Source organism: Fusarium redolens, assembly GCF_020744475.1.
Source record: "Fusarium redolens strain MPI-CAGE-AT-0023 chromosome Unknown BKA55scaffold_4, whole genome shotgun sequence".
NCBI lineage: Eukaryota > Fungi > Ascomycota > Sordariomycetes > Hypocreales > Nectriaceae > Fusarium > Fusarium redolens.
The window spans coordinates 648,660-672,614 of NW_025763667.1; the positions used below are offsets into that span (position 1 = coordinate 648,660).

Below are 23,955 nucleotides of genomic sequence, written 5' to 3' on the forward strand. Positions count from 1 at the left end.
GTGCAAGCGAGCGTGCCGTCATCATGGTCCATCGGCCATAGGGTAGCACAAGATCCGTGAAAACGTTTGAATAGTGCCCCGAAGAGCAAAAGGATTCAAGACCTTCTATCAGGGTATTACGAATAACTAATCATAAGGTCTCCTAAATTTATTTTTAAATTGCCTAAAGTGATCCTAAGTTTACCTAAGCATTTTTGTCACTCATGATCGTTCTCTCAAGTTTTGCCTCTCTCCTAGGGCGGACACGGTTATCGTGAAACCGTCCAACCATGGTGTCATTGCCAGCTTCTATCATCATTTATGAAGTTCCCTCTCGACCCAGAGGATCCAAGGCTGTCTAATAAAGCCTTCAAGATGTTCAAGAAGTCCATAAGACCTGGTAGTAGAGGCGGAAAACATGCAGGCTAGAAGCCTCTTATAACAGCCTGCAGTATGCCTACCACCCCCATGCTGGTCGAACTCAAGTTTAAGAGGCTTGCCCTCGAAATAGCCATACGCCACAACAAAGCAGCCGACACGATCGGCCAACAGGATCAAGCTGCAACAGACCAGCTCATCAAGTGGAAGGCTCAACTGGAGAAGGACGAGAACTGGATCTCCTAGCGAATAAGAGTGGTCCTGGACGTCATTGACCAGCACAAGGACCGATATCCCGACTATTCGTTCTTAATCGTGGGTGAAAGTTGCGCTTAGGAAGAGGTAGAACCAGAACCGCAGACCGAGTACAATAGGCGGCTGGCCCCATCGAGAGACATTTTGCCATCAAGAAGGCTTTTGAGGCTACGCCTCCACCAGTTATACTTGCTAGCAGGGCCAGTGGAAGACAAGGCCCCAATCTCTGGTACTTCAACATCGTCATACAATGCAAGCCGTGGCATAGGAAGTTCAGACAAGGGGATGCGTTTGCCGGCCTGGCCAGGAGAAGCCAGTGCTTATTTACGAGCTCAGGGCGGATGATTGTCTCATTGAGGTGCACAAGATCAAAATTCGTAACGCCAAGAACGAGTTGAACAGCGAAATCGAGGAAAGCATCACCCGGGATGACAACATGGTCATCGCGGAGAACGATCGGAGACAACTAATTGTGTAACTGTCCCCAAGGGCCCCGAATTTCTTCAATCCTAAATGCCAAAAATACTTAGGTAAGTTTATGATAAACTTAGAAGGCTCTTTGACGAGTTTACTTTCGCTTTGAGGCCGAGCAAGCGAGCGTATCTTCATGGATGAGAGTGTGTCAGTGATGCCACTCATGCAAGCTTTGATAGGGCTCGCGGACCGAATGCAGCGAACAGAGCGCAAAGGCAAGAAATTCCTCCTACCTCTCAAACCTCGATAACATTGAGGTCTCCGAGATTGAAGCTAAGGTTGCGGGACGATAATGCGGAGCGGCGCGGCGCGGTAAGTTGCGGTGCGGTGCGGCCAGACTTGACCGAAACTCTGTTGTCGTTGGTGAAGACTGGCGCATATACCACGCCAACGAGTCCAATTAAGCTTAATTTTGAGCTTCTTGTCAGGTTAACGGCCACTTTGCTGAACTCCCCCCCCCATTTGTACACCCTGTTATTCCATCATTGGTGGTCCAGTCAATGGATAGACGTCATGAGAAACAACAGAACAACAGGAACTTTGATACTCAGCATCTCATAACATTATAGAGAAAAATGACATGTTAAAAACAAGATCACTTTTCACAATTGCCGTGCATGTTTCCCGAACTTTTAATCGTGGGGTGCTACACCCCTACGATCAGCGGAATTATATCCCCATTGACTACAAACCCATCTTAGCATCGGGATGTGGACCGCCAACCTCACGGCTAACAATTCTCTCTTCATCTATTCCTCCAGCAATCAAATTCTCACGCGTTACAAAAACCCGGATGTTATCCGACGACTCAGTCTTGGCTGACAAGCACATCCACTACCGGTGATACCTCCATCGTACAAGCTCCCAGACATTCGGTACAAGACGCATGGTTCTTGACCGTCATGGGATTTGCATTCTGTTAAAAGGGCCGAAAACTTATATGGGCTCCCCGCATGTTTAAACGGTTTAGAGCCTGCGCCGTCCCCAGATTATCCCCGCGTTGGTCCTCTGCATCATGAGAATCACGGCCTTTTTAGTCATGAACCACCAGGTTTTTCATCGGGCTATATTCTTGGCATTGCGGGAACGGATTTACTCATCTGGTATTTTTATTCGGCCAACTGTCTCGGAGTGAGTTGTGATTGGGTCGGAGGGGGGTCCATAGCTGGATTTATGAGTTCCGGGCTTGACTTATAGCTCCCGGATACTCAATACTTTGTGTGTTGTGAGGTTAGACTGAGAGAAGCAAGGATTGAGAAGGTCGGTCCGAATGAAGTTGATGATGATGGAGTTTGCGATGGCCAAGATGGTGAGAGTGTAAGTGAATGACCTCGGGTCTGCTAAAACTTCGGGATATGGAGAGATGTTGACGAAGTGTGAGTGTATATAAGATGAAGTGATCGACCAGATGTTTGTATAGAGCCAGTCGATTCACAGACTGGGATTCCTATCTACCTCTTCACCATCCTCCACCATGTGGTCCAGCCTTCTCCTTCTGGGAGGCGTCTCTTTGAGCATAGCCAACCCAATTGTTCGACAAGATGCCAACCCTCCCTACAGAAACAAGACTCTATGTCTCGACAAGCGTGTTGATGACCTCATGTCACGCATGTCCCTTGAGGACAAGGCAGGCCAGATGTTCCACGGCCGTACCGTGGTGGTCAACAATACCTTTGATGAGACCATTGAGGAGTTCGTCACTGGCAAGCGTATCACTCATTACGTCCTGAGCGGCGGTGTGAATGATGTTCGTGGTGTTGCCAACTGGTATAACAAGCTCCAGAGACTCGCCCTGAGCACGCCCCTGGGCATCCCCAGTGAGTAGTCTTGATGATATTGTGACTTTATCAACTCCTAAGCATACTGATGTCTTGTTAGTCACAATAAGCAGTGATCCACAACACGGGTGGACAGACGAGAATGCAGTCAGCGTTGTAGCACAGGGTTTCTCTCGATGGACTGAGCCTCTTGGTCTCGCTGCGCTGCGATCCCCTGAGCTGGTCCGCCAGTTTGCTGAGATCGCACGCGAGGAGTACGTCGCTGTCGGTATTCGACAAGCACTGCATCCTCAAGTCGATCTAGCTACTGAGCCACGCTGGGGGCGTATAACCGGGACCATGGGAGAAGATGCCAACCTCACCAGTGCCTTGATGGTCGAGTATATCAAGGGTCTTCAGGGTGGCAAGATCGGTCCCAACTCGGTAATTGCGACCACTAAGCATTTCCCTGGCGGTGGTCCAATGGAGGACGGAGAGGACTCTCACTTTCCCTGGGTAAGTAATAATCCTTCTAATGGTAGAACAATTCCTGACGTTGAGGTGTAGGGCAAGAACCAGACTTACCCTGGCAACAACCAAGACTACCACTTGATCCCCTTCAAGGCCGCCATCGCAGCTGGTACCCGTCAAATGATGCCCTACTATTCTCGTCCCATCAATACTTCGTGGGAAGAAGTTGCCTTTGGCTTCAACAAAGGTGTAGTCAACGATCTCCTCAAGAAAGAGCTTGGCTTCGATGGTATCGTTGTAACAGACTGGGGTATCGTCACCACCCGAGCCTGGGGTCTGGAAGACCAAACTGAGCTCGAGCGCGCTCGCCGCGTTCTTGAAGCTGGATGCGATATCTTTGGTGGCGAGACAAAGCCCGAGCTTATTATTGAACTCGTCAACAAGGGTCTCATTTCAGAGGCCCGTATTGATGAGTCTGTTCGCAAGCTTATGAAGGAGAAGTTTGAGCTGGGTCTTTTCGACAACCCCTTCGTTGATGTTGACAAGGCTGAGCGTATTGCTGGAAACGACTACTTCAGCCGTCTTGGAAACGAGACACAGCGCCGCGCCTTCACGCTTCTCACCAACAAGGATCATGTCCTCCCTCTTCCTCTGTCCGCCCTTGATGCCAAGTTCTACATCGAGGGAATTGAACCCGAAGTCATGGAAGCTCGCAACCTCAGCGTCGTCGAGAACCCCGAGGACGCAGACTACGCATTCCTCCGCCTCGCCTCACCCTTCAAGCCCACCACAGCCCCTGGTCTTCCCGCCATGATCAACAACGGCAGTCTCGAGTTCAACACGACCGAAAAGGCTCGCCAAGCCAAGATCTACGCGACTCTCCCAACCGTCGTGGACATCAGACTCAACCGACCCGCCGCAGTACCTGAAGTAGCTGAGCAGGCTGTTGCGCTGTTCGGTAGCTACGGTAGCAGCCACGATGCATTCTTGGATGTTGTTTTTGGAACAGATGGTTGGGGCCCTGAGGGAAGGTTGCCTTTTGATCTGCCTTTGTCTCAGGAGGCTGCTGATGCGCAGAAGGAGGATGTGCCTTTTGATGTGGAGGCTTTGTTCAAGTTTGGACATGGATTGAGGTATAAGGATACGTGTGACAGTTCTTAGTTAATTTGAGAAGATGAAATGATTGTGAGATGATAATGACATAGCTTCACCCGATGAAGGGTCTGTAATTAAAATGAGCTGTTTGTGTATACATGATTGTTTGATGACGCATTGATGTCTTGGTAATGACAATAAGAGCTAGGCTTTGTGTGCCATTGTATCCTAATTACCAACATTTTCTCAAGCTTTGAACGAGAAAGATAAATGGTATCACCAATTGGCATTGTTTGTTAACATTAAGTTAATACCGCATCAGACTCAAAGCCATGTTTGGCCGTAAACACAGAGTGAGACCAACTGTCTTGGCTAATGAATGCAGGTTAAATGGCCCGGAAATACTGAAACCAATCAAACGTAAATGGAAACAGTTCAAAGCGTCTGAGCCTATGTTTCATAATCTCCGAGGAGACTGGCCAATGCTGACCTGCCAACTCAGACTGCAACTCAAGTAAATGAGGCCCATTCTACGGCTACATTTACCAATATCTACAGACCACATCACATACTCGGCTAAACATTGCGGCAAATTCGAACATCTCCAGCGAACACAGAGCGGAGATAAGAGCGGGCTTTATCCATTGTTGAGACCTGTCACATGCAGGGCAGGGGGAATTGAAAGGACTTCTCTCTCTCACAAGTCCCAACAAAAGGATACACTCGGCACTACCGGTCATCACGTGATGCCTGTTCTTCTAGATTCTGTTGACGCAAGCCCCCTGTAAATCGCAAGCAGAGGGCAGGGATTGGATGCATTCATTGTAAGCCCTGCCGGAACAATAGAGAGCCCGTCCCGAATGCGGCGAACCCCGGTCGGCGGGAAGACGGAGCTAGCCTGCTCTGCGCTCATCTATTGATCCAATCCCATCACCACGAGCACTGCTATTATTGTACGGTTTGTTAGGTACTGTACATCACCACACCCTTTCGCCATTAGCGGGCTCTTGGAGAATCTCGACTTTGCATCCACTTTGTCCCTTTTCTTCATTATCTCCAACTTCAATTTATCTCACGCTGCTCTGTTCTGTTCTGCTGTACCATTTTGGACCCTCGATATCGATACATTGCGCCGAGATTAAGAAATTATACTCTACACCCTATCCGCCACATCTGATCCTCCCTCTACTTCCGACTTCAGCTCGCCATGAGCGCCTCCTCAAATGTCGCTCGCCGGGCGGTTGCCCGGAACCCTTTGATGGGCAATGGTGAGCATCGCCTTTTTGATGAGGTGTCGTTTATCTCCTCTGCTAACCTCTCACCAAAGCCCGAGCTCTCTCACGAGGTGTTACTCCCGCCCTTCTCGGTCGCCACGTCAGTCGTAATGTCAAAGTCCCTGCCATTGCTCTGTTGATTCCTCGATCGATGAGTACCGACCATCACCGACACGATCCCAGTTCTTCTGGCCCGCCCCCGGGATTCAATGCCGAGCAGGCTAAGAAGCCGCTTCCCAAGGATTCTACAGATTCTGTTGTTGCTAAGAAGGAGGACAAGAAGCTTGACCCGAACCCCAAGGACGCTGCTGTACTGAAGTCCGCCGATGCCTCTGCCGCAGCCAAGGCTGATACAGAAGTCGTGGCCACCAAGGAGGGTGTGATGGAGAAGGGCGATGCTGCTCAAAAGGCCAAGGAGGAGAAGAAACTTACTCTTTGGGAAAAGGTCAAGAAGGAGGCTCACCACTACTGGGATGGATCTAAGCTGCTCGCCGCTGAGGTCAAGATCAGCTGGCGATTGGCCCTCAAGATGGCTGCCGGATACGAGCTCACTCGACGTGAGAACAAGCAACTTCAGCGAACAGTCCAGGATCTTGGTCGTTTAGTGCCCTTCTCCGTCTTCATTATCGTTCCTCTGGGTGAGGCACTTCTGCCTCTTGCCCTCAAGCTCTTCCCCAACATGCTCCCCAGCACATTCGAGGGACAAAAGTCAAAGGAGGCCAAGGCCACACTTCTCCGATCCACACGCAAGGAAGTCAGTCAATTCTTAAGACAAACACTCGGCGAGTCTGGCTTGCCAGTGAGTCAAGCAACAACACAAAAAGAAGAGTTCTCCAACTTCTTCCGCAAAGTTCGCGCCACTGGCGAGACACCAACAGCCGAGGATGTTATCAAGGTCTGCAAGGTCTTCCGCGACGATTTGACCCTCGATAACTTGTCACGACCTCAGCTCGTTTCCATGTGCAAGTACATGAACCTTAACACATTCGGTACCGACATGATGCTCCGATATCAGATTCGCCACCGCATGCGACAGATCAAGCGCGACGACAAGGCCATTAGCTACGAGGGCGTTGACAGTCTGACCGTTGCCGAGCTTCAGGCTGCTTGTGCTGCTCGTGGTATCCGAACACACAGTGTCTCTCCCGCTCGCATGCGAGCAGACCTTCAGACTTGGCTCGATCTCCGACTCAAGGAGGGTGTTCCCTCAACACTTCTCGTTCTGAGCAACGCCTATATGTACGGCCAAGGCTCAGGTGAGGGTTACAACCAGATTGACGCTCTCATCGGTGTCATGTCTGCCATTCCCGAGGAGCTGTATCACGAGATCGAGCTTGAGGTCCACAGCGCTGAGGGTGCTGCCACCAACAAGCAGCGACTCGAGGTCATCAAGGAGCAGCAGGATCTCATCGAGGACGAGGCGGAGCAGGACCAGGCTAGTCAAAGCTCCGGTTTCGCCACTCCCCGAGACACAGATGATATCGATGAGAAGGAGGAGAGAATGGCTCAAGCTCAAGCCGAGGGTCTCGGCAAAAAGCAAGTTAGCGAGATGGTTGAGGCCGAGATGGAGTTGGCCAAGGCTGCTGAGTCTGCTGCATCACTAGAGAAGGAGATCCATGCGAGCTCTGGAGCGTCTAAGGAGCAGAAATAGACGAGAGGAGGTGAAGTGAGCTTGAGGCTCAATGTACCATGACTTGGTGTGTGTTTTCATATGTATGACTGTATGGATTGGTATGGCATCAAGGCGGGATGGGAATTAGGCGCTGTGCTGCTGTATCAAAACTGGCCCCCGACATTTGAGAGGACCGAAGATTAAGTATTACTTGTTTGGGATAGACCACTCTCGACGGGAAGCAATAGATTCCACTGAATGATTTTATTTGTATATATAATTGATTTGCCAGAAACACTTGCAATTGTGAGTTATTTCCGGGTTATCTTCTATTGATGCCTATGAGACCCTTGGGCTTGGCTGAGCTGCGTCATCGTCTTTGCTAATGTAGATCCTGATAGAGGGATACTTTGGAAGTGATGATGAGGGATCACTATGGCCACCGGATATGAGATAGCGTACCTGTAAATGACTGAGCAAATGAAAGAAACTAATTGGAAGAGTACGACCAAGTCTTTATAATCTCAGACACAGCCAATGCGGTGATATTCTAGAATCGCTGCACTCATAGAAGCCCCTCTCTATCTTACAGTGGCCCCTGCGCCACCCCAGCTCCCCACGTCCTAACCTCTGCCACTTAACTTAGCACCACCAAGCATCAAGTCAACTCCCGCCAACTCCGCCCACTTTCAATCAACCTCACCTCACTATCGTTCCTCTCCAGCCGCCTCACATCGCTACCACATTAACCTTCCACCTGGTCCTGATCGAAAGCCTGCACTGCCATCTCACACATTGGCCCTGCAATGACGGCCATGGAACAACAACAAGACGACTTCTCCAACGTCTCGTGGAGCGAACACGTCCACGACCAGACATCTCGCCATGTTCCTCCCGCTGAAGAGCCCGGTCATGATATGAATGCGCCCGGGACCGGTCTAGAGATAGATGCCCCGTCGCTGGGGAATGAGGTGCTGGAGTGCACTGTTGGAACGCCCATCAAGGAAAATGACGGTACCAAGGATGCTTTTGTCTCGTATCTCATCACCACACACGTACGTACCCTCAACCACTCTATCCTGCGCTCATACTGACCATTGCAGTCTACCTTCTCTGCCTTTCAGCGCTCAACTACAACCGTCCGCCGTCGCTTCACAGACTTCGTATTTCTCTACAAACAACTCACCCGCGAATATCCCGCCGCTGCCGTACCCCCTCTGCCCGACAAGCAACGCATGGAATATGTCCGCGGCGACCGCTTCGGCTCTGACTTTACCGCCCGTCGCGCCCACTCCCTCCAGCGCTTCTTGATCCGACTCTCCCTTCATCCTACACTGCGCCGCGCTCCCATCCTGCATACGTTCCTCGAGAGCCATGATTGGAATGCTACCATGCGCAGTCGTGGTGCGCGCAGTAGCTCTGCCAGTGATCCTGGATCTGCGGGGGTGTTTGATAACTTTGCTGATACGTTCATCAATGCTTTTACGAAGCTGCATCGCCCGGATCGTCGGTTCCTTGAGGTCAAGGAGAAGAGCGACAAGCTTGATGATGATCTTGGGCACATTGAAAAGGTTATTGCTCGGGTTGCCAGGCGAGAGACAGATTTGGAGGTGGACTTGCGAGATCTCGCAGAGCAGTTCCAAAAGCTCATTCCTCTTGAACCCCATGTCGAACCCGCAGTTCACGGCTTCTCCGCTTCCATCGAAGACACAGCGACTCATCTACGAAAACTCAAAGACGTCACCGACCAAGACTACCTCGGTTCCCTGCGCGACATGCAAGCCTACTCCATCGCCCTCAAAAACCTCCTCAAAGCGCGCGAGCAGAAACAGCTCGACTACGAACAACTCACCGAATATCTCAACAAATCCACCACCGAGCGCGACACCCTCCAATCCGGGCATCACGGCGGTTCCGGTGCCGGGAGTTTTCTGCGCGCCAAGATCGAAGACGTGCGCGGCGTAGACCACGAACAAGCACGTCGCGAGCGCACGCGCAAGCTGGAACTCCGTGTTGAAGAGCTAACTCACGAGGTTGAGAGCGCTCGCAAGACGAGCGACATGTTTGACGATGAGGTTGTTAAGGAGGTAGCTGATTTTGAGCGCATCAAGCGGATTGAGATGAAGAGTCAGCTGGGGGGACTTGCGGATGCGCATATTGAGTTTTATGGTGAGGTTGCTAGTATTTGGGAAAAGTATGTGCAGGAGATGGAGAAGGAGGGGATTGTGAGTGCGTAGTGGTAAGAGTGGGATTGAAGTTCTATTGGGCGTTTATTAGGATATGGCGTTTGGGTTGTTTAGATGATGGTGATGAGGACTCGACTAAAGTAGCTCGTCTAGAATAAAGATATTCATGGCAATAGCAGTCAGCAACAGTGAACAAAGGGCATTGAAGAGTCTCGAGAGCAAGTATTGCTTCGAAGAATTGAGATCCGATGCAAGAATCACACATTAATCAATCTTGACATTTTGTACCAAACGCCATCCAACGTCTATTGACTAAAGCACATTATACCAACATAGATAAGACAAATCACATAAACTCCGCTTATCCATGCAAAAAACCACCCAAATAGCTTGCTACGATGCCCAAGTCATGTGTCAACGTCCACCCAAAGGTCTTGTCTCACCCTTCTCGTCATCACTGCTCTCCTCATCACTATCGTCATCGCTGTCACTGTCTTCTCCCACAGCATAATGCTGCGTATCATCACCAGCCAATCTATCACGAGATTGCTCACGGTCATCTCTGTAATCTTCAAACTGCTCATCATCGCTTCCCTCGGCAAAAGCGTCGTATAACTCTCCGCCACGAGTCCTGCGAGCTTTACCGCCGGCGGCCTTTTCGCCAGCTCTAAGACCCTCAGCCTCTTCTTCGTCGATGAGTTCGAATTCGTAGTTGTTATTGGAGGTGTTGCGAAGACGGCGGCGACGGGCGATCCAGAAGTAGATGCCCAGGCCGATGCAGAAGGCTGCGATGAGACCGACTGCGCCATAGATCCAGATCTGTGCTTTCTTGGAGGCGCCGAAGGTGGGGAGCCAAGAGACCCAGGACGATGAAGCTGTTGTCGATTCCTCGGCAGACTCTTGGGTACTTGAGGGCTCTTCCTCGTCGGTGCTGGTAGGTCGAGCGGGCTTGTTTGGTCGTTCAGGGTGGTCGGTAGGATGTTCGATGAGAGTAGGCTTGGTAGCAGGAGGAGCTGAGGTTGTGGAAGCGACAATCGTTGTGGTAGACACAATCTTATCATGGTCCTTGTCGTCGTCTGCGTTAGGCATTGGCAGCAGAGTTGCCTTATCAGCATCAATAGCTTCACCCCAAAGCTTCAGGCGCCAGTCGGTAAAGCTACCCTTGAACGAGTTCTTTTCAGTGTCACGGACAATAATGGTCCATTTGCCAACACCACTTTCACCCCTGCAAAATGTTAGAATGAGCAGACCAATTTTAAAACGAATACATACCAGTGAGCAACACTCATAAAAGTCCAGTCGATATATCCCTCCTCCTTGGCATCGCCTCGTCGAGCAACTGCAAGATGGCTCACCACGTTATCAGGGCTGATCAGATCAACGCTCAGGTCACCACGTCGAGTGTGCTCGACGTTCATAGTAACAGTGATGTGTTCCACGCGAGCGAGGTTGGAGCCCTTGAGCATGTCCTCAGTAACTTCGAGCGTCACACTCAGGCCATCTCGACCCTCCGGAATTGACTTCTTGACGTGAACCCAAGGAGAGAAATACCATGACTGTGGCTTAACCAGCGGCCAATCCTTGGCTTTCTCGACCAAAGCCCATGAGTCAATCTTTCCATAACCGAAGACGTGGCTGAACTTCTTGCCAATCGTAGTGTTCTGCTGGTTGGACTCGTCGCCTTCAATCGGGATTGCCGTGTCCATGGCGATGTATTGCAAGTCTCTCCAGGTGAGCTCAGGGCGAACTTGAAGTGCCAGAGCGAAAATACCAGCAGCAAGAGGCGCGGCAGCAGATGTACCACCGTGAGCCTTGTAACAACTATTCTTTCCAACATCGGTTGTGTGCTAGATGAGTTAGTCAACATTCGAGACAAAGGCAATATTGAACCTACAATAGCATCCCCGCTTCCACTGCTGTATGTAACAACCAATTGAGCGGAGCACTCTTCGGCGTAGTAAGGATGAAGTCCAGTTCGGTCAACAGCACCAATGGTAATACTATAAATCGAATTGGTGTATCCATCAAAGTTGCAGTTATCGCCTTGGCCGGCACCATTGCCACTGGCAAAAACGTAGATGGAACCAAGACCACCACGTCCCTTTTGAATAGCCTTAAGCATAGCTCGTCGAATAACCACATCAGGAGCCTCCATGGTTTGGCCATCGTCAGAGGGGCCCCATGAGCACGAGTAGATATGGTTGTCGTCGTATTTGTACATCATAGCTTCCGCTTCGTCGGCGTCGCTAATAAGCTTACTAAGAATTCGAAGACCGGCGACTTTGGAATCATAGGCGACACCGATACCGCAGACGTCGTTGCGAGCAGCTGCGACTTCACCAGCGCAGCGTGTACCGTGTCGATCCTCATCCAAAACAGGGGCAGGTTCGGGGTCGTTGTCGTTAAAATCCCAAGAGCCGGCGGCAAAATAGTTGGGCTTGAGATCATCGCTATGCATATCAAGACCGTCGTCAATCACGGCCACAGTAACGTTCTTTCCAGTAATGCCATCCAGCCAGAGGCCAGTGACATTGACATCGTGGCCAACCTGAGTGGGGTTCAATAGATGCCACTGCTCTTTGAAGATGGGGTCTTGAATGTCTAGCTCTTTCATGATTGACGCCTGGTATTTACTCATCAGGTCTCGAGCTTCCTCCGGTGATTCGCGACGGCCGAGTTGAGGGACATAGTCTTTCGGGGGTGGAGGGATCTCTCGCTTGAAAAGGTGTTGTCGTGCTTGTTGCTTCTTGGACAAAAGAATGCCATCAACTGGATCAGAGCCTCCCAGATCTCGCTTCCTTCTCTTTCGCTCTGTTATTTCTCTTTTGACAATATCGTGTTCGACCTTAGGAGCGCGGAAAACATGGTGGTCATCAAGTGCACCGAGCTGGCCCTCGTGGGCGAATCCGAGTCGACTAGCGACTTGATCGGGTGTCGTTCTAGGATCGAGATGCAGGACATAATAATCGTTTAATGCGTAATCTCGTGCCGGTCTGGATCCATGGGCCAGAGCCGTGACGCCGGCGAGGCTCAACAGCGAAGCAATCTTCATGATGCGAAAGGAAAGGAAGCCCTTGCAGCGCAAAGGGAGGTGCGAGAGGTCGAGAAGCTGTTTAACACATCCAGAGAAGCGCAATCGAACGGAACGAGAACTGAAGCAAACGGAGATATTAGCTTCGATGTTGAGAGAGCGAAAATTGAATGGCGACGACAGCGACGGGAGTTGCCACGCGGAGGTCTATATTCGTGGTGGCTAAGGGGATCAAGAATGCAAAGCAATGTTGCTACGTTTTCGTACCACCAGCGTAAATTGTCGGCGCAGGTCGCACAGCTTATGCTGTTGGGGAACAACGGTTCTTGTTATCGTACCTCGAAAATGTAACGCAGTCGATCAAGGTTCAGGAGAAGCTAGGATGGTTAAAAAAGGTTTAAGGAGGAACAAAGAAATGGGGATGGATGCTCTCGTGGTGATGCGTGGCCTCGAACGCTACCGGGGAGGTACCACCCAAAGTTCCTGACAAAAATAGGGGACCTGCGCTGGAGCCGCTGGTGGTGCGTGGCCTAGAAGGGGCCCGGGGGGATCAGTCCGCTGAAGACACACGGCCACCTGCCGAATAGATGCCCCTAGCTGCGCCACAGCGGACATGGACCAGTTGGCAATGCAACATAAAGTATCACGTTTGTAGTTTTTCGCATGTGGTTTGAGACGGGATCTGCTGATCTTGGCACCGATAGAAATGCTAAAAAATATTGAATTCTCTTAAAATACCAGTCTTTCTGTGGTTCTGTCATTCTGGCTTGCACTCATTCTTCTGCCTATTCTCACTGTCCAGGCATCATCATATTCTCATCCCAAACGCCACAGCTCCGCCACTCTTGACAGATCTCAAACACTCAGACCAAGATTAGACCAGATCTGGACCCGTGCGTAGTATCCTCCCACCAAAACCGCACATCAATAAGCGGCTCAATAGAGGCACGGTCCCTGGAACATGAGGAATTTACCTCAACAAATGTTTAAGTCTAACACAGGAACTCGCTCTAAAAGATCTCATTCCATGTCTATCGCCCCAACGCCATTTCTAAACCGACCATCCGTTTTTAAATCGTTATATGAATGCTTACAGAGACTCCTCCTTGTGAATCTCAATGCTTGGTGGCGCTCCTGTGAGAGCCTTGCATTGAGCGTACACCACGAATTGAGCGCCCACAAGACCGCATGTCATGACGATACGAGGTCCCAGTCCAGTGAGAAGCAATCGTTTAGGTCCGAATTCTTTTGCAAGTTGGAACATGCGACTTGTCGCGCCCTGGCTCTTATCGCCTGCACCTTTGTTGATGGCTGACAAGAGGGTATCGGCAGGATGAGAGAGAATGGCGGCAGCAGCACCGGCGGTGATACCAGATGTAAGTTCTACTCCAGTCGACTCAAGCTGCGTGAGCTTCTTCTTACGTTCGGGGCCCATTGAGCGGTAGATGATCTCGTTGACGGCCTCATGAACAGAGAATTGACCAACAGCGAAAGGAATCTGCTTGAACAGCAGAGGAACAAAACCAGAGTAAAAGCCCTTGAAGCCCTCCTCACGCGCCATTCTTGTAAAGCCCGAAAACAAGCCATCGGCATATCCTCTCTGCGAAACGAGTCGAATTCGCGTAGCCTCGAGCGGACACAGAAGAATATCAGCAAAGAACTCGGCAGATGCACTGGCAGTGAGATAAACGCCCGTTCGATGATCGACAGCCTTCTCAGGACCTCCAAGCATAGTGATGTACTTCTTCTTGAAGAACTCGTAGCCAGCGAACTTGGCACCACCTTGGACGAGGTAGCCTACTGCTGTTGGACCGAAGCCGGTCAGTAGCGCCGAAGCACCCTCCTTGGCGACGATGCTGCGACCAGCTGAAAGCATGTTATATCCCTTCAAGGCATCATCGACCTGAATTCGTGTCTTGACGACATCAATTGGCGTGACGGCCTGTGTAATGTCAGCTTGCGACTGTGAGCATGTGCAGCATGCGACTTACACCATGAGTAGACGTCGCAGCGAGGGCGCCAGCGCCAAAGAACTTGACATAATCGCTGATAGTGAAGTTGGGCACTTCCGACTGTTTCGTAGCCATGATGAATGTCGCTCAATTGCTAAATCTGCTGCTCCGAAGCTGTTTTGTTTAGAATGCGCGTTTGATGTGTTTTATGTTTTTCACTGGAATGATGACGTCGTTCCTCTTGTTCCGTGGCTACCGAGTAGCCAAGCTTGATCTTGCAGCCGGTTTTGCCGTCATCGGTCCGCTTTGACTCTTTTTGGTGCTTTCTAGCTTGCTTTACGAGAATTGCGTCGATAAGAGCAATCATGCAGCTGGGTTTATTATCTATTCTTTATTAAGTAGGATTTTCTTATTTGCAGTCGGTCATCCCGGGCTTTTACGGTTGATGTCTTTAGCCTGCGTCTTTGCTTGGCTCCCGTGAGACCCTCCATCAGCGGCCCGGATTTGGAGTGGGGCTGAATCGGCACCGAAATGGCATCGGCTTCATATTAAACGCGACGGCGAGTGACATCACATCACAATCCCGCGGGGTTACCATGGAATTGCGATATCGCTCTTCAGCCACATTTTTCGTCTTGTTGACTCATTGATTGGCCTTCTTATATTGGCATTCCCGACCACTCCGGGCGGCCAATGGATCTGGTTGACTAAAATTGCATGAAACCGGATGAGATCGCGCAGTTATTTATAGCCGAAGCAGAGATAAAACATCATGGTATCAGATTAGACCATATCTGATATTTAGAGATAACAGAGACTGACCCAGAGATGTATTGTCATTCTGTCAACCCGCTCTAGCCAAGACTGTAGGGTACCTTGGTCGAGACACCGAAGCTTTACATTTTTTTAATGTCATAGTCATATTTAGATGAAGCAAACATCCATTGGCATGCTGGCCGCAACTGTTTTGTCTTCAGAAAACTCCCGTTGAGCGAATCTTCTGGGTAATAAGCTCCAATTGACCCTGTAGGGTCCTGGCGTCGCACAAGCCTGACAAATAGCACTGACTTGCTTGCTATCGGACTGATCGTTGGATGCCATTGCATAGAAACAATACAGAAAGAAAAGAAGAAGAACCCTGTTCTCCCAGAGTAAGGGAATATCCTTCAATATTTGAACTGTTCAGTGTGCCTACCCCGTAGAGCGCGAAGCCATATTTTCACAAGCGTTCCAGTCCAGCCGGCCTGCCTCTTATACGACTTTCTCAACGTCTTGCTTCAAGGCAAGATGGCCGAGCGGTCTAAGGCGCTGTGTTCAGGTTCAATACGAACTAGTAACGATTCGCAGTCTCGAAAGGGGCCTGGGTTCGAATCCCAGTCTTGTCATTTTTGCGATTCCTCACTACTGGACCTTTCTTTTTATTTGCACCACGGAATTGCTGAATTCTATTTCTCGTAAGATCGGGTTTGCTGAGAATAGCTGAGTTAAGTAGGATCTTATTGTCTTATACGGCAGACAGTTATTGTTCTGTACCTAACTGCTGTATCAAGTTGAGAAAAGCTTTTGATTTCAATACATCCTCTTGTTCTAGCCGACTGAAATTATCTGACATTGACAATTTCTCAGAGGCCAATATTGTGGTCTATGGTATTGGCTATGAATTGCCTGGTAAGTTGTAGTGTTACTTCAGACAAGAGCGGGAATGCAGCCGCCTTGCAACCCAGCTTCTTCACTATTGGCTTTATTCGATTCACAGTGATCCTGTGCTCAGCACCCGGAAGTTACTGAGAAATAAATGGAACTACCTATTCGGTCATGGTTGACCGCTCCGCTCTTGTATACTTGAAGCTGGTTGCAGTGCATGAGAAGACGACTCTGTCCGGACTTCTCGACATCCGAAAGCATCCTCGGTTATCCACGCAATGCCTTGATGTATAGCATATGAAGTAGTATCTAACATACTTCAAGTCTCTCCTCTCCGGCTATTCAGAGGCGGTTATGTTCGGGCCAAGTCTGTCCGTGACGTTGAAGGTAGTATTTAATATTGGTTGAGATGGTGAATCATACGACATCTCAACTTCGGAAAACAACTTCCAGAGATCCAAACGCAGTAAAACACGGAGATGAATAAAACAACCGTTTCGTCATAGACATGTGAAGTCGTCAATGCATCTCAAAACGGCATTCACGACTTATAAAGAACCAGACTGGCCAGATTCAGAAGGTCGGATAGTCCCACGGCAAACCATCCAACCAATAACACAACACCTCCTCAAACAAGTCAGGCGATAATAGATGCTGAACGCGGGGAAGTTGTAAGATTTAGTGTAGCATTACATACAGCCTCGTAAGTTTAGGGTACCTTCTGGAAATGCACCACCGGCCTGGGGTAACTCGAGGCGAGAATATCCCGGATCCCGGAGATGTAAGAGTAAACTCGAAGTGTTGGGCTTCTATTAGCAGGTTCTAGAGCTTGGGGGTGAGGCAACTGACGTAGACAGGTGCTGTCACAAGACTGAGCCTATCGGTGGATGCCGTGGCTGAGAATCACACGGTTTTTGACATCTTGGCAGTTTAGTTATTACACGACAATCTCTTCACTTCCGAACGTGAAACTCATGAATGAGTCGATATAGTATTCTGAAATGATTATAGTGTTTCTAGAATTGTATCATCAACGGTATTGTAATTGCGCCGAAGCTAGGGAGTAATTCTCCAGAGTTTCGAGTCTGGGGTCAAGTTACAAGGCCCCCGATAATGCCCGACATGGGTGGCCCGGCTCTTGTCATTATCACGGCACACCAAATGGTGATCATCGAACCACCGGCAGTCATAACGTGTGATGCTGTAAAGCCAAGGACGGAAAACCAGGAGAAATAGCATTTTATCGACAATTATATAATGTTCATTCATTTCCCCTTCAATAGCTCATCATTAGCACTCACAATTGAGAATACCACTTAACAAGACATTTTACAATCCACGCTTTTATCGCTCCAACAGAAACCACTACATTCAAGCATACAACATCCATCAAAATGCTTCCCGCTGCCACATCCGCCCACATCGCCCCAAAGTCAGTATCTCCACCTCGACCAATCGCCTATTTTAACTAACAACACCAAGGGTCCTCCCCATCGTCTTGACCGTCGGAGGCGCTACAGTTGCAGGCCGCTCTCTGAGCCATTACAACAGGGAGACAAGTCGGGCACAACCCACACAACGAACTCAACCTCAACCTCGATCGAGATATTTCGAGCTGGTTCTTGAGTCGGTTTTCGCATAAATATTTACTTTGCTGGACAAAGGGAATAAATGATTCATGATGGGCGGCGCATTTGTTATTTGAGGCATATTTACTATGGCCATTTGGAGTTTTTGCTTCACGAATAAATACTTATTTAACCATCTCTACCTTATATCCAAGTGATAACTGTTATCAATCCTTATTATACCTTTGAAGATCGCTTCTGATCTGTACGCCGAAGGATAACGTAAGGTAGTCTTCGGCGAACATAAAGCTCAATAAAAGTTTGCCGATGTTCTTATTCCCATAAGCTTATTCCTCCAGCAAATCTGCCCCAGATTTCTTCCCCGAGATAAGAACGGCCACCAACCTCTCCATTTCCACCAAGCTCAATGCTACTCTACACAATTCCATCTTTTAGCTCAATCCTTCGACTCCATTTCCTAGCATGAACCTAGTATTACTCCATGACGCCAAGCCGGTTTACGGAGAGTGTTCAAGCTAATGTCGGCTTCATGCTTCCCTACTGAGTAATTGAGCGGCGATCACGTGCAGACGATGAAGCTATAGATTCACTTGTAAACCACGATACTACGCATGCGCTCTTTTCTTCATCGTGCCTTTTCTCGTGGCAAGAATCATGTTCAACTACGCTACACTTGCGGCTACGCTTTGGCTGGCTTGTCCGGCATCAGCGAGCTATGCCTTCTACGTTGGCAAGAATCTCACCCAAGATGGGAGTGTTATCGTCGGAGGTACTGGAGAAGAAGTTTCTAGCCATTGGCTTCAACTCTTCCCGGCTCGTGATCATCCTTCTAATTCGACTATCACTGTTGGCGTCACCAAAGATGCTGTGTATCCCGGAGAGCTTATTCAGATTCCGCAAGTGAACCATACGTTTCGGTACATGAGTATGGAGTACTCTGACTTTGAGGGGTTTCCTGCGCCGTTGACAAATGGTGGCTTGAATGAGAAGGGTGTCACGGTTCGTGATGTTTGGGCTGATAATCGGGATGAGCTGCTGGAGATGACGCCGAATCCTCAGCGTGGTGTGCAGTATAGCGATTTTGCTCGTATTGTTATGGAGAGAGCTAGCAGTGCGCGTGAGGGAGTTGAAATCATTGGGGATTTGATGGCGAAGTACGGTGAGGCGACATATGGCGGCAACTCACATCTCATCGCTGATAAGGATGAGGGCTGGGTTGTTTGGGAGATGGCTGGCGGTAAAAAGCTCTGGGCCGCTCAGCGTCTTGGACCAAATGATGTCAAAGTGCTTTACCCCGGATACATCGAGAACTTCCCTACCGACTTCAAAAACAACCCTGATTACGCTGGCTCTGACAATATTGTGTCATTCGCTGTTGAGCAGGGCTGGTGGAATAAGACTTCCGGCAAACCCTTCAACATCTTTGACGTCTATGGGCCTCAGGATCCTCGATACAAGGCGCGTGACGGAGGTTACAAGTTCATGTCTCAGGCTGCTCTGGAAAACGCCACTCTTGCGATGGTTCCCGTGACTGAAGCCAAGATGATGGAGCGAGTTCGAGATCCTCGAATTGCAGATGATGAAGCTGGCTACGGACAAGTCGTCAGTCTTCACGATGGAATCGACCGGGATATGCTACGGATTTGGAACGCCCCCGCCACTTCAGTCGCAGCACCTTTCGTCCCATGGTGGCTTGGCGTACAGTCCGTCCCCCCAGAGTTTGGTGAACATCGATACTTGACGACCGGCGCTTCAAGCAGTTTCCTCAATCCCGATTACCAACTCCAGGAAGCCTCTGAGTTTGCTGGCCGCATCTTCAAGCGAGTGTTGTACTATATGTGCTCAGACCCCAACAAATACCATCCCATTGTCACGGAGATGTTTGAGAACTTTGAGAGCGCATCTCGTGTCCAAGTCGAAGGTTGGGTCGAAAAGACTGCTTTGACTATGATCAAGCAAGGAGAACGAAAGGCGGCCCAGAGTTTGTTGACGTATTACTCTCATACTCGTGCAGCTGAGGCTCTGGAGGTTGGACATACGCTAAACAATGCTTTGGATGGGTATATCAAGTTGACAGGAAAGTGGCGTGGACCCAAGGGTGATCAGATCAATGATAGTGGCGAGGGTAATGAGACGGTCAATTGTCTTGTCGGATTTGACCCAGACAAGCCTAGATATCTCCAAGGTAACAACTGAGAACTCGGAAATAAGTAGCAACATGGAAATAAATGCTCAGTCTTCAAAAGCCTCAAACCAGCGTATTCTGGGTGAATAAAACAACAAATCCATTGCAACCGGCAAAAGTGGACCTATTCCGTCTGTCCCACGCCGCATCACCGACATATCGACCCGCTCCGAATGCATAAAAACGGTGGGTAGTCTCCCCGAGCTCCCCGATATCACCAAGGTTCCTTTCTCGGAAAACAGATCGTGCTGGTCTCGGACCTCGGAAACCCGCCCCGGATTATATAAACCCCGCAGAACCTAGCCTAACTTCCCCAGATTTCGGCGCGCGCCAACCAGATGCCAAACATTACTCTTCAACTCAGATGGAGTCGGAACTGACAACACGGCCCGCCAAGATGTCGAAACGAAGCTGGTCTGAGGCTGAGAATGGTGAGAATCAGTTTCCGCCTCAGATCTCGAGGAAGGTTAAGGCGTGTACGGCGTGTCGAAGACAGAAGGTATGGGATGCAAGTGGTGTGATGGAATGATGCTGATGATGAGTAGATTAAATGTCTGATTGATGAGAATGGACCGCCTTGTCGACGATGTGCGGAGAAAGGACTTGGTTGTGTCTTGGGGAAGAATCTGCAGACAATTCTCGATGAGAAATCACAGTACAGTAATCCTCATCTCTGACCCTTCATCTTATTAATTGCCGTCAGATTCACGCAAGATGTGGTTCAAGACCTCGAACAAATGCACAATTTCCTCAAACAAGTCGCAGGCAGACTCGACCTGGATTTACCACCACTGCGCTCATTCTCCGGATCAGCAGAAGGACCAAAAGATGAATCACCAAGCTTGTCAAACAAAGGCCATCATGTTCCCTCACGCGACAACTCACCGAAGCTCATGCCAGAAGATGATGATGTTCCATATGCGCCTATTCACTCACTGTATACGCTCACGAAATTACGCGCTCTGCGGTCTCCAGATGATATGAATTCACAGCAGAACCCCGGAATGGAAGATGTGATAACAAAACGTCTCATATCACTAGCCGACGCAGAGCGACTTTTCAACTTTTACAGAAAACGCCTGGACCCTTATATCTATCTCATAGGATGTCCTTACGAAACGATGCAAGAATGCCGACAAAAGAGCCAGTTTCTTCTTGTAGCAGTCCTCACAGTAGCTGCTCTCCACGACTCAACGGCAGATTACATCTATCCTGTCATAAGCTCTGAATTCCGCAGACTTTTCGAGACGTCAATATTCGAAAGACGTCTAAGTCGAGATTATCTCCGCGCTTTATGCATCGGCTGTTATTGGCTCAGCGATTTATCATGGATGCTATCAGGCCACGCCATACGACGAGCAGCTGAATTCGATCTCCACAACAGTTACGACAGAGCTATTGAAAAAGCTAGTACCGAGGATGCGCAGTGTGCGAGAATTTGGTACATACTCTGTGTTTGCGATCAGCAGCTTGCGACGCAGTATGGAAGACCGTCTATAGTGCAGGAAGATCCTTCGACGCAGGGCGCTACGGATTTCTTGCATTGTGCTGTTTCGCATGAGGAGGATAGACGGTTGTTGAGTCAAGTGACTGTTGTGAGCATCTTGAGGAGTATTCGGGAGTTGTTTACTGCGAATAAGGGGAAGCCGATTCCAAGATTGCATTTGAACCATATTTCTCATTTTCGGATACAACTTGATCAGTGGTTTGCTTTCTGGACAGATCAAGTACAAGGTAACTCACCTAGCCTTTTTTCTCAACTAGAATATGAGAGCTAATGTGTACCAGAACGCTGGCCTGGCATCGGTGGCTTTCCAAGAAAAGGCATCATCCTCCACTACAACTTCGCCCAACTCTACCTATACTCCCACGTATTCCGCGGTCTCTCCAAAGACGAACACATCCCCCACTACTTCCTCGACTGTGCTCTAAACGGCATAACAGCCGCAACAACAATCATCGACAAATTCGTCAACGACCCCGACGTAGCTCTCGGTATCGTCGGGATGCCATCATACGTTCACTCCATGACAGCATTCGCCTCCATGTTTCTAACAAAAGTCGCGACAAAATACCACGATCTTATCGAACGTGATAAAGTGTACGAACTAATCATGGGATTGGTGCAGCAGTTTCGTTCACAGCCAGCGGGGAAGTGGCATCTGGCGAATCTCATGACTGGTGGGCTTGAGAGGATGGCGCAGACGCTCAAGTTGGAAATTCCAGGGGATATGGGCCCGCCGTTGGGGGTCGAGATGGATCAGAATGTCGATGCGGGTATATCGGGAGTTTCAGGGGTTGATGCTTTCTTTCCTGACTTGCCGGGTGATTTCTTTTTCAACTATGACATGAGTTTTGAGATGTCTGCGCCTTTGTAGGGTCAAGATTTGTATGTACATGTATCATACTGTTTGTGGAAAAGTCCAGATGGACTAGAACGCCAAGCTGCCAACTTCGGTCACAAAAAGCATCATATACTGGATAACTCGACATATGAACTGAGCTGGTCTTAAGCTCGGCTGAGTGATAATAAAGAAGTACTATTAAAAAATAGAAGTTTAAATTTCAGATCAAACCAACCAAGATAACAAAGTCCATGTCTATTCGAAGTGAAATAACAACAATCTTCCACAGTCCACCACAGTAATATAATTACTACTATACGAAATCTGAATCAAATTCCTCGGCATGAACTTCAAGAATCTCTGTCCATTGCGATATATTTACTCCTCCTCATCAAACGATATCCGTATCTCTTTATCTGAACCCACCGAGGCAAGCTCCGGTAGATCTGGCTTGATTCGATAGCAATCTATGAACGTCCGGCCCGTTAGATAGACATGCGTCTCATCTTGAGAAAGTGAGAGGTTTGAGTAGCCTCCCTTACGTGGCTTAGTTTCTAGAAACTTGAGGCCACTTGATGCATCCCAGAGGATGACAGAGGCGATCGGGTATGAAGTGGCCGCGACCAAAGTGTTACTTCTTGAGGCAAACCTCAGCACCGGAAGCTGTGTAGGAAACTGCTCAATAGGTAATTGAAACGAGGATCTAGATATTCCATGCTGGAAAAGGCATCTCGGACTATTAGATGACATGGTGGTCATATCCAAATAGTGTGAAACGAAGTAAAGGCCAGAATAGAACCGTCTGCAGAGAACGCCATTGCCACGACCTGTTCCATTGTTCTGAGATCTCTCGTCTGCGCGGTATCCTCTAGGTCCCAGACCTCCACAGTTGCACCAAAAACGATCGACAAGTACTTATCATTCGCTGAAATCGCCAGTGCCATTAATGGTTGTCGTCGGGTATCGTGAAAACAAAATGGCGTCCAACAACAGGCTCTAACTTCCAGACTTCGACCGAGCTGGAGTTATAAATAGCCACAGTTCTTCCATGGGCCCATGATGCGCTGATCTTACTGCCGCTTACCACAGGCCTCGAGATTGCTGGGCTTGAAGCTCTGTGGAAATTGTAGTCGTCCGAGTAAATCATGAGCTGGGCGTGGAGCAAGAATTTAGGGCCCCGTAAGCCCGACTCCGGGTGTCGGATTTTCCTCAGTGTCCATACGTAAACCATGTTCTTGGTACACAACATGAGAGACTCGCTATCTGATGAGAAGCTCAGTATCTTTACATCATCAGGCGTCCCAATAGTATCAAAATGGACAGCCAGACATCCCTCGTACGTATCATCCGAGAGACACCAGAGGTGGACGCAGGTTTCGTCCTCGGACACAAGATATTGGCCATTTGGGGAGATGGTAACCTTGTTGACGTCCACAAGATCCTTGATAGTACTTACCCCAGCTTGTGGTTCTTGGTACATAACGGCGCTTCGAATCTTTTCTATATCCCGGATCCTGAAACAGTGAGAGTATCTCGAGATAATGCTTTCTCCTACTGGCAGAAACGCCACGACTCGACCATGGTCTTCTCCGAATGCTCTCATCCATTCGGAGTTTTTGGTTTGAAGCGTCAGAATATTTATATCAATTCCGCTCTGCATAAGAAGTCGAAGCCTGTCAGTCGAGTATGCCAGGCTCTGTAAGCTGTGGCTGTCATGAAAGAGACTGT

The 23,955-nt window shown here is 49.3% G+C and overlaps 8 protein-coding genes and 1 non-coding gene across 9 annotated transcripts; 6 read left to right on the forward strand and 3 right to left on the reverse strand.

Annotated features, from left to right (window-relative positions):
- Positions 1–2,560: 2,560 nt before the first annotated feature.
- On the forward strand, positions 2,561–4,475 carry BKA55DRAFT_591124 (glycoside hydrolase superfamily; the record flags this gene model as incomplete). The annotated part of the gene is made up of 3 exons (XM_046195193.1): positions 2,561–2,903; positions 2,965–3,359; positions 3,411–4,475. The coding sequence occupies 3 exons, from the start codon at positions 2,561–2,563 to the stop codon at positions 4,473–4,475; spliced, it is 1,803 nt and encodes a 600-aa protein (XP_046052749.1).
- A 1,179-nt stretch (positions 4,476–5,654) lies between these two features.
- Positions 5,655–7,825, forward strand: BKA55DRAFT_559926 (LETM1-like protein-domain-containing protein). The gene has a single exon (XM_046192036.1). The coding sequence runs from the start codon at positions 5,835–5,837 to the stop codon at positions 7,332–7,334; it is 1,500 nt and encodes a 499-aa protein (XP_046052750.1). The 5' UTR covers positions 5,655–5,834; the 3' UTR covers positions 7,335–7,825.
- Positions 7,826–7,902: 77 nt separating this feature from the next.
- Positions 7,903–9,712, forward strand: BKA55DRAFT_559927 (uncharacterized protein). Its single transcript, XM_046192037.1, has 2 exons — positions 7,903–8,350; positions 8,399–9,712. Exons 1-2 carry the CDS (start codon positions 8,102–8,104, stop codon positions 9,530–9,532), a joined length of 1,383 nt encoding a protein of 460 aa, XP_046052751.1. The 5' UTR covers positions 7,903–8,101; the 3' UTR covers positions 9,533–9,712.
- Positions 9,713–9,895: 183 nt separating this feature from the next.
- BKA55DRAFT_503740 (peptidase S8/S53 domain-containing protein) lies at positions 9,896–12,533 on the reverse strand (the record flags this gene model as incomplete). Its single annotated transcript, XM_046187036.1, has 3 exons — positions 9,896–10,706; positions 10,754–11,328; positions 11,376–12,533. 3 exons carry the CDS (start codon positions 12,531–12,533, stop codon positions 9,896–9,898), a joined length of 2,544 nt encoding a protein of 847 aa, XP_046052752.1.
- A 1,069-nt stretch (positions 12,534–13,602) lies between these two features.
- On the reverse strand, positions 13,603–14,599 carry BKA55DRAFT_505175 (mitochondrial carrier domain-containing protein; the record flags this gene model as incomplete). Its single annotated transcript, XM_046187166.1, has 2 exons — positions 13,603–14,454; positions 14,504–14,599. The coding sequence occupies 2 exons, from the start codon at positions 14,597–14,599 to the stop codon at positions 13,603–13,605; spliced, it is 948 nt and encodes a 315-aa protein (XP_046052753.1).
- A 1,146-nt stretch (positions 14,600–15,745) lies between these two features.
- On the forward strand, positions 15,746–15,849 carry BKA55DRAFT_t69. The gene has a single exon. It is a non-coding gene; the product is annotated as a tRNA-Leu (tRNA).
- Positions 15,850–17,916: 2,067 nt separating this feature from the next.
- BKA55DRAFT_559935 (peptidase family C69-domain-containing protein) lies at positions 17,917–19,934 on the forward strand. The gene has a single exon (XM_046192038.1). It carries the CDS (start codon positions 18,352–18,354, stop codon positions 19,891–19,893), a length of 1,542 nt encoding a protein of 513 aa, XP_046052754.1. The 5' UTR covers positions 17,917–18,351; the 3' UTR covers positions 19,894–19,934.
- Positions 19,935–20,279: 345 nt separating this feature from the next.
- BKA55DRAFT_504321 (uncharacterized protein) lies at positions 20,280–22,260 on the forward strand (the record flags this gene model as incomplete). The annotated part of the gene is made up of 4 exons (XM_046187080.1): positions 20,280–20,381; positions 20,428–20,537; positions 20,586–21,616; positions 21,671–22,260. 4 exons carry the CDS (start codon positions 20,280–20,282, stop codon positions 22,258–22,260), a joined length of 1,833 nt encoding a protein of 610 aa, XP_046052755.1.
- A 1,157-nt stretch (positions 22,261–23,417) lies between these two features.
- Positions 23,418–23,929, reverse strand: BKA55DRAFT_722073 (uncharacterized protein; the record flags this gene model as incomplete). The annotated part of the gene is made up of 1 exon (XM_046201025.1): positions 23,418–23,929. A coding segment is annotated over exon 1 (470 nt), but the record flags the coding sequence as incomplete, so codon positions are not given.
- Between the last annotated feature and the right edge of the window lie 26 nt (positions 23,930–23,955).

Excerpts from the sequence above, each read along its gene's own strand:
- BKA55DRAFT_559935 (XM_046192038.1), top strand. The coding sequence starts at position 18,352 with ATGTTCAACTACGCTACACTTGCGGCTACGCTTTGGCTGGCTTGTCCG.
- BKA55DRAFT_559927 (XM_046192037.1), top strand. The coding sequence starts at position 8,102 with ATGACGGCCATGGAACAACAACAAGACGACTTCTCCAACGTCTCGTGG. Across the intron at positions 8,351-8,398 it reads CGTATCTCATCACCACACAC|TCTACCTTCTCTGCCTTTCA; the intron begins GTACGTACCCTC and ends TGACCATTGCAG.
- BKA55DRAFT_559926 (XM_046192036.1), top strand. The coding sequence starts at position 5,835 with ATGAGTACCGACCATCACCGACACGATCCCAGTTCTTCTGGCCCGCCC.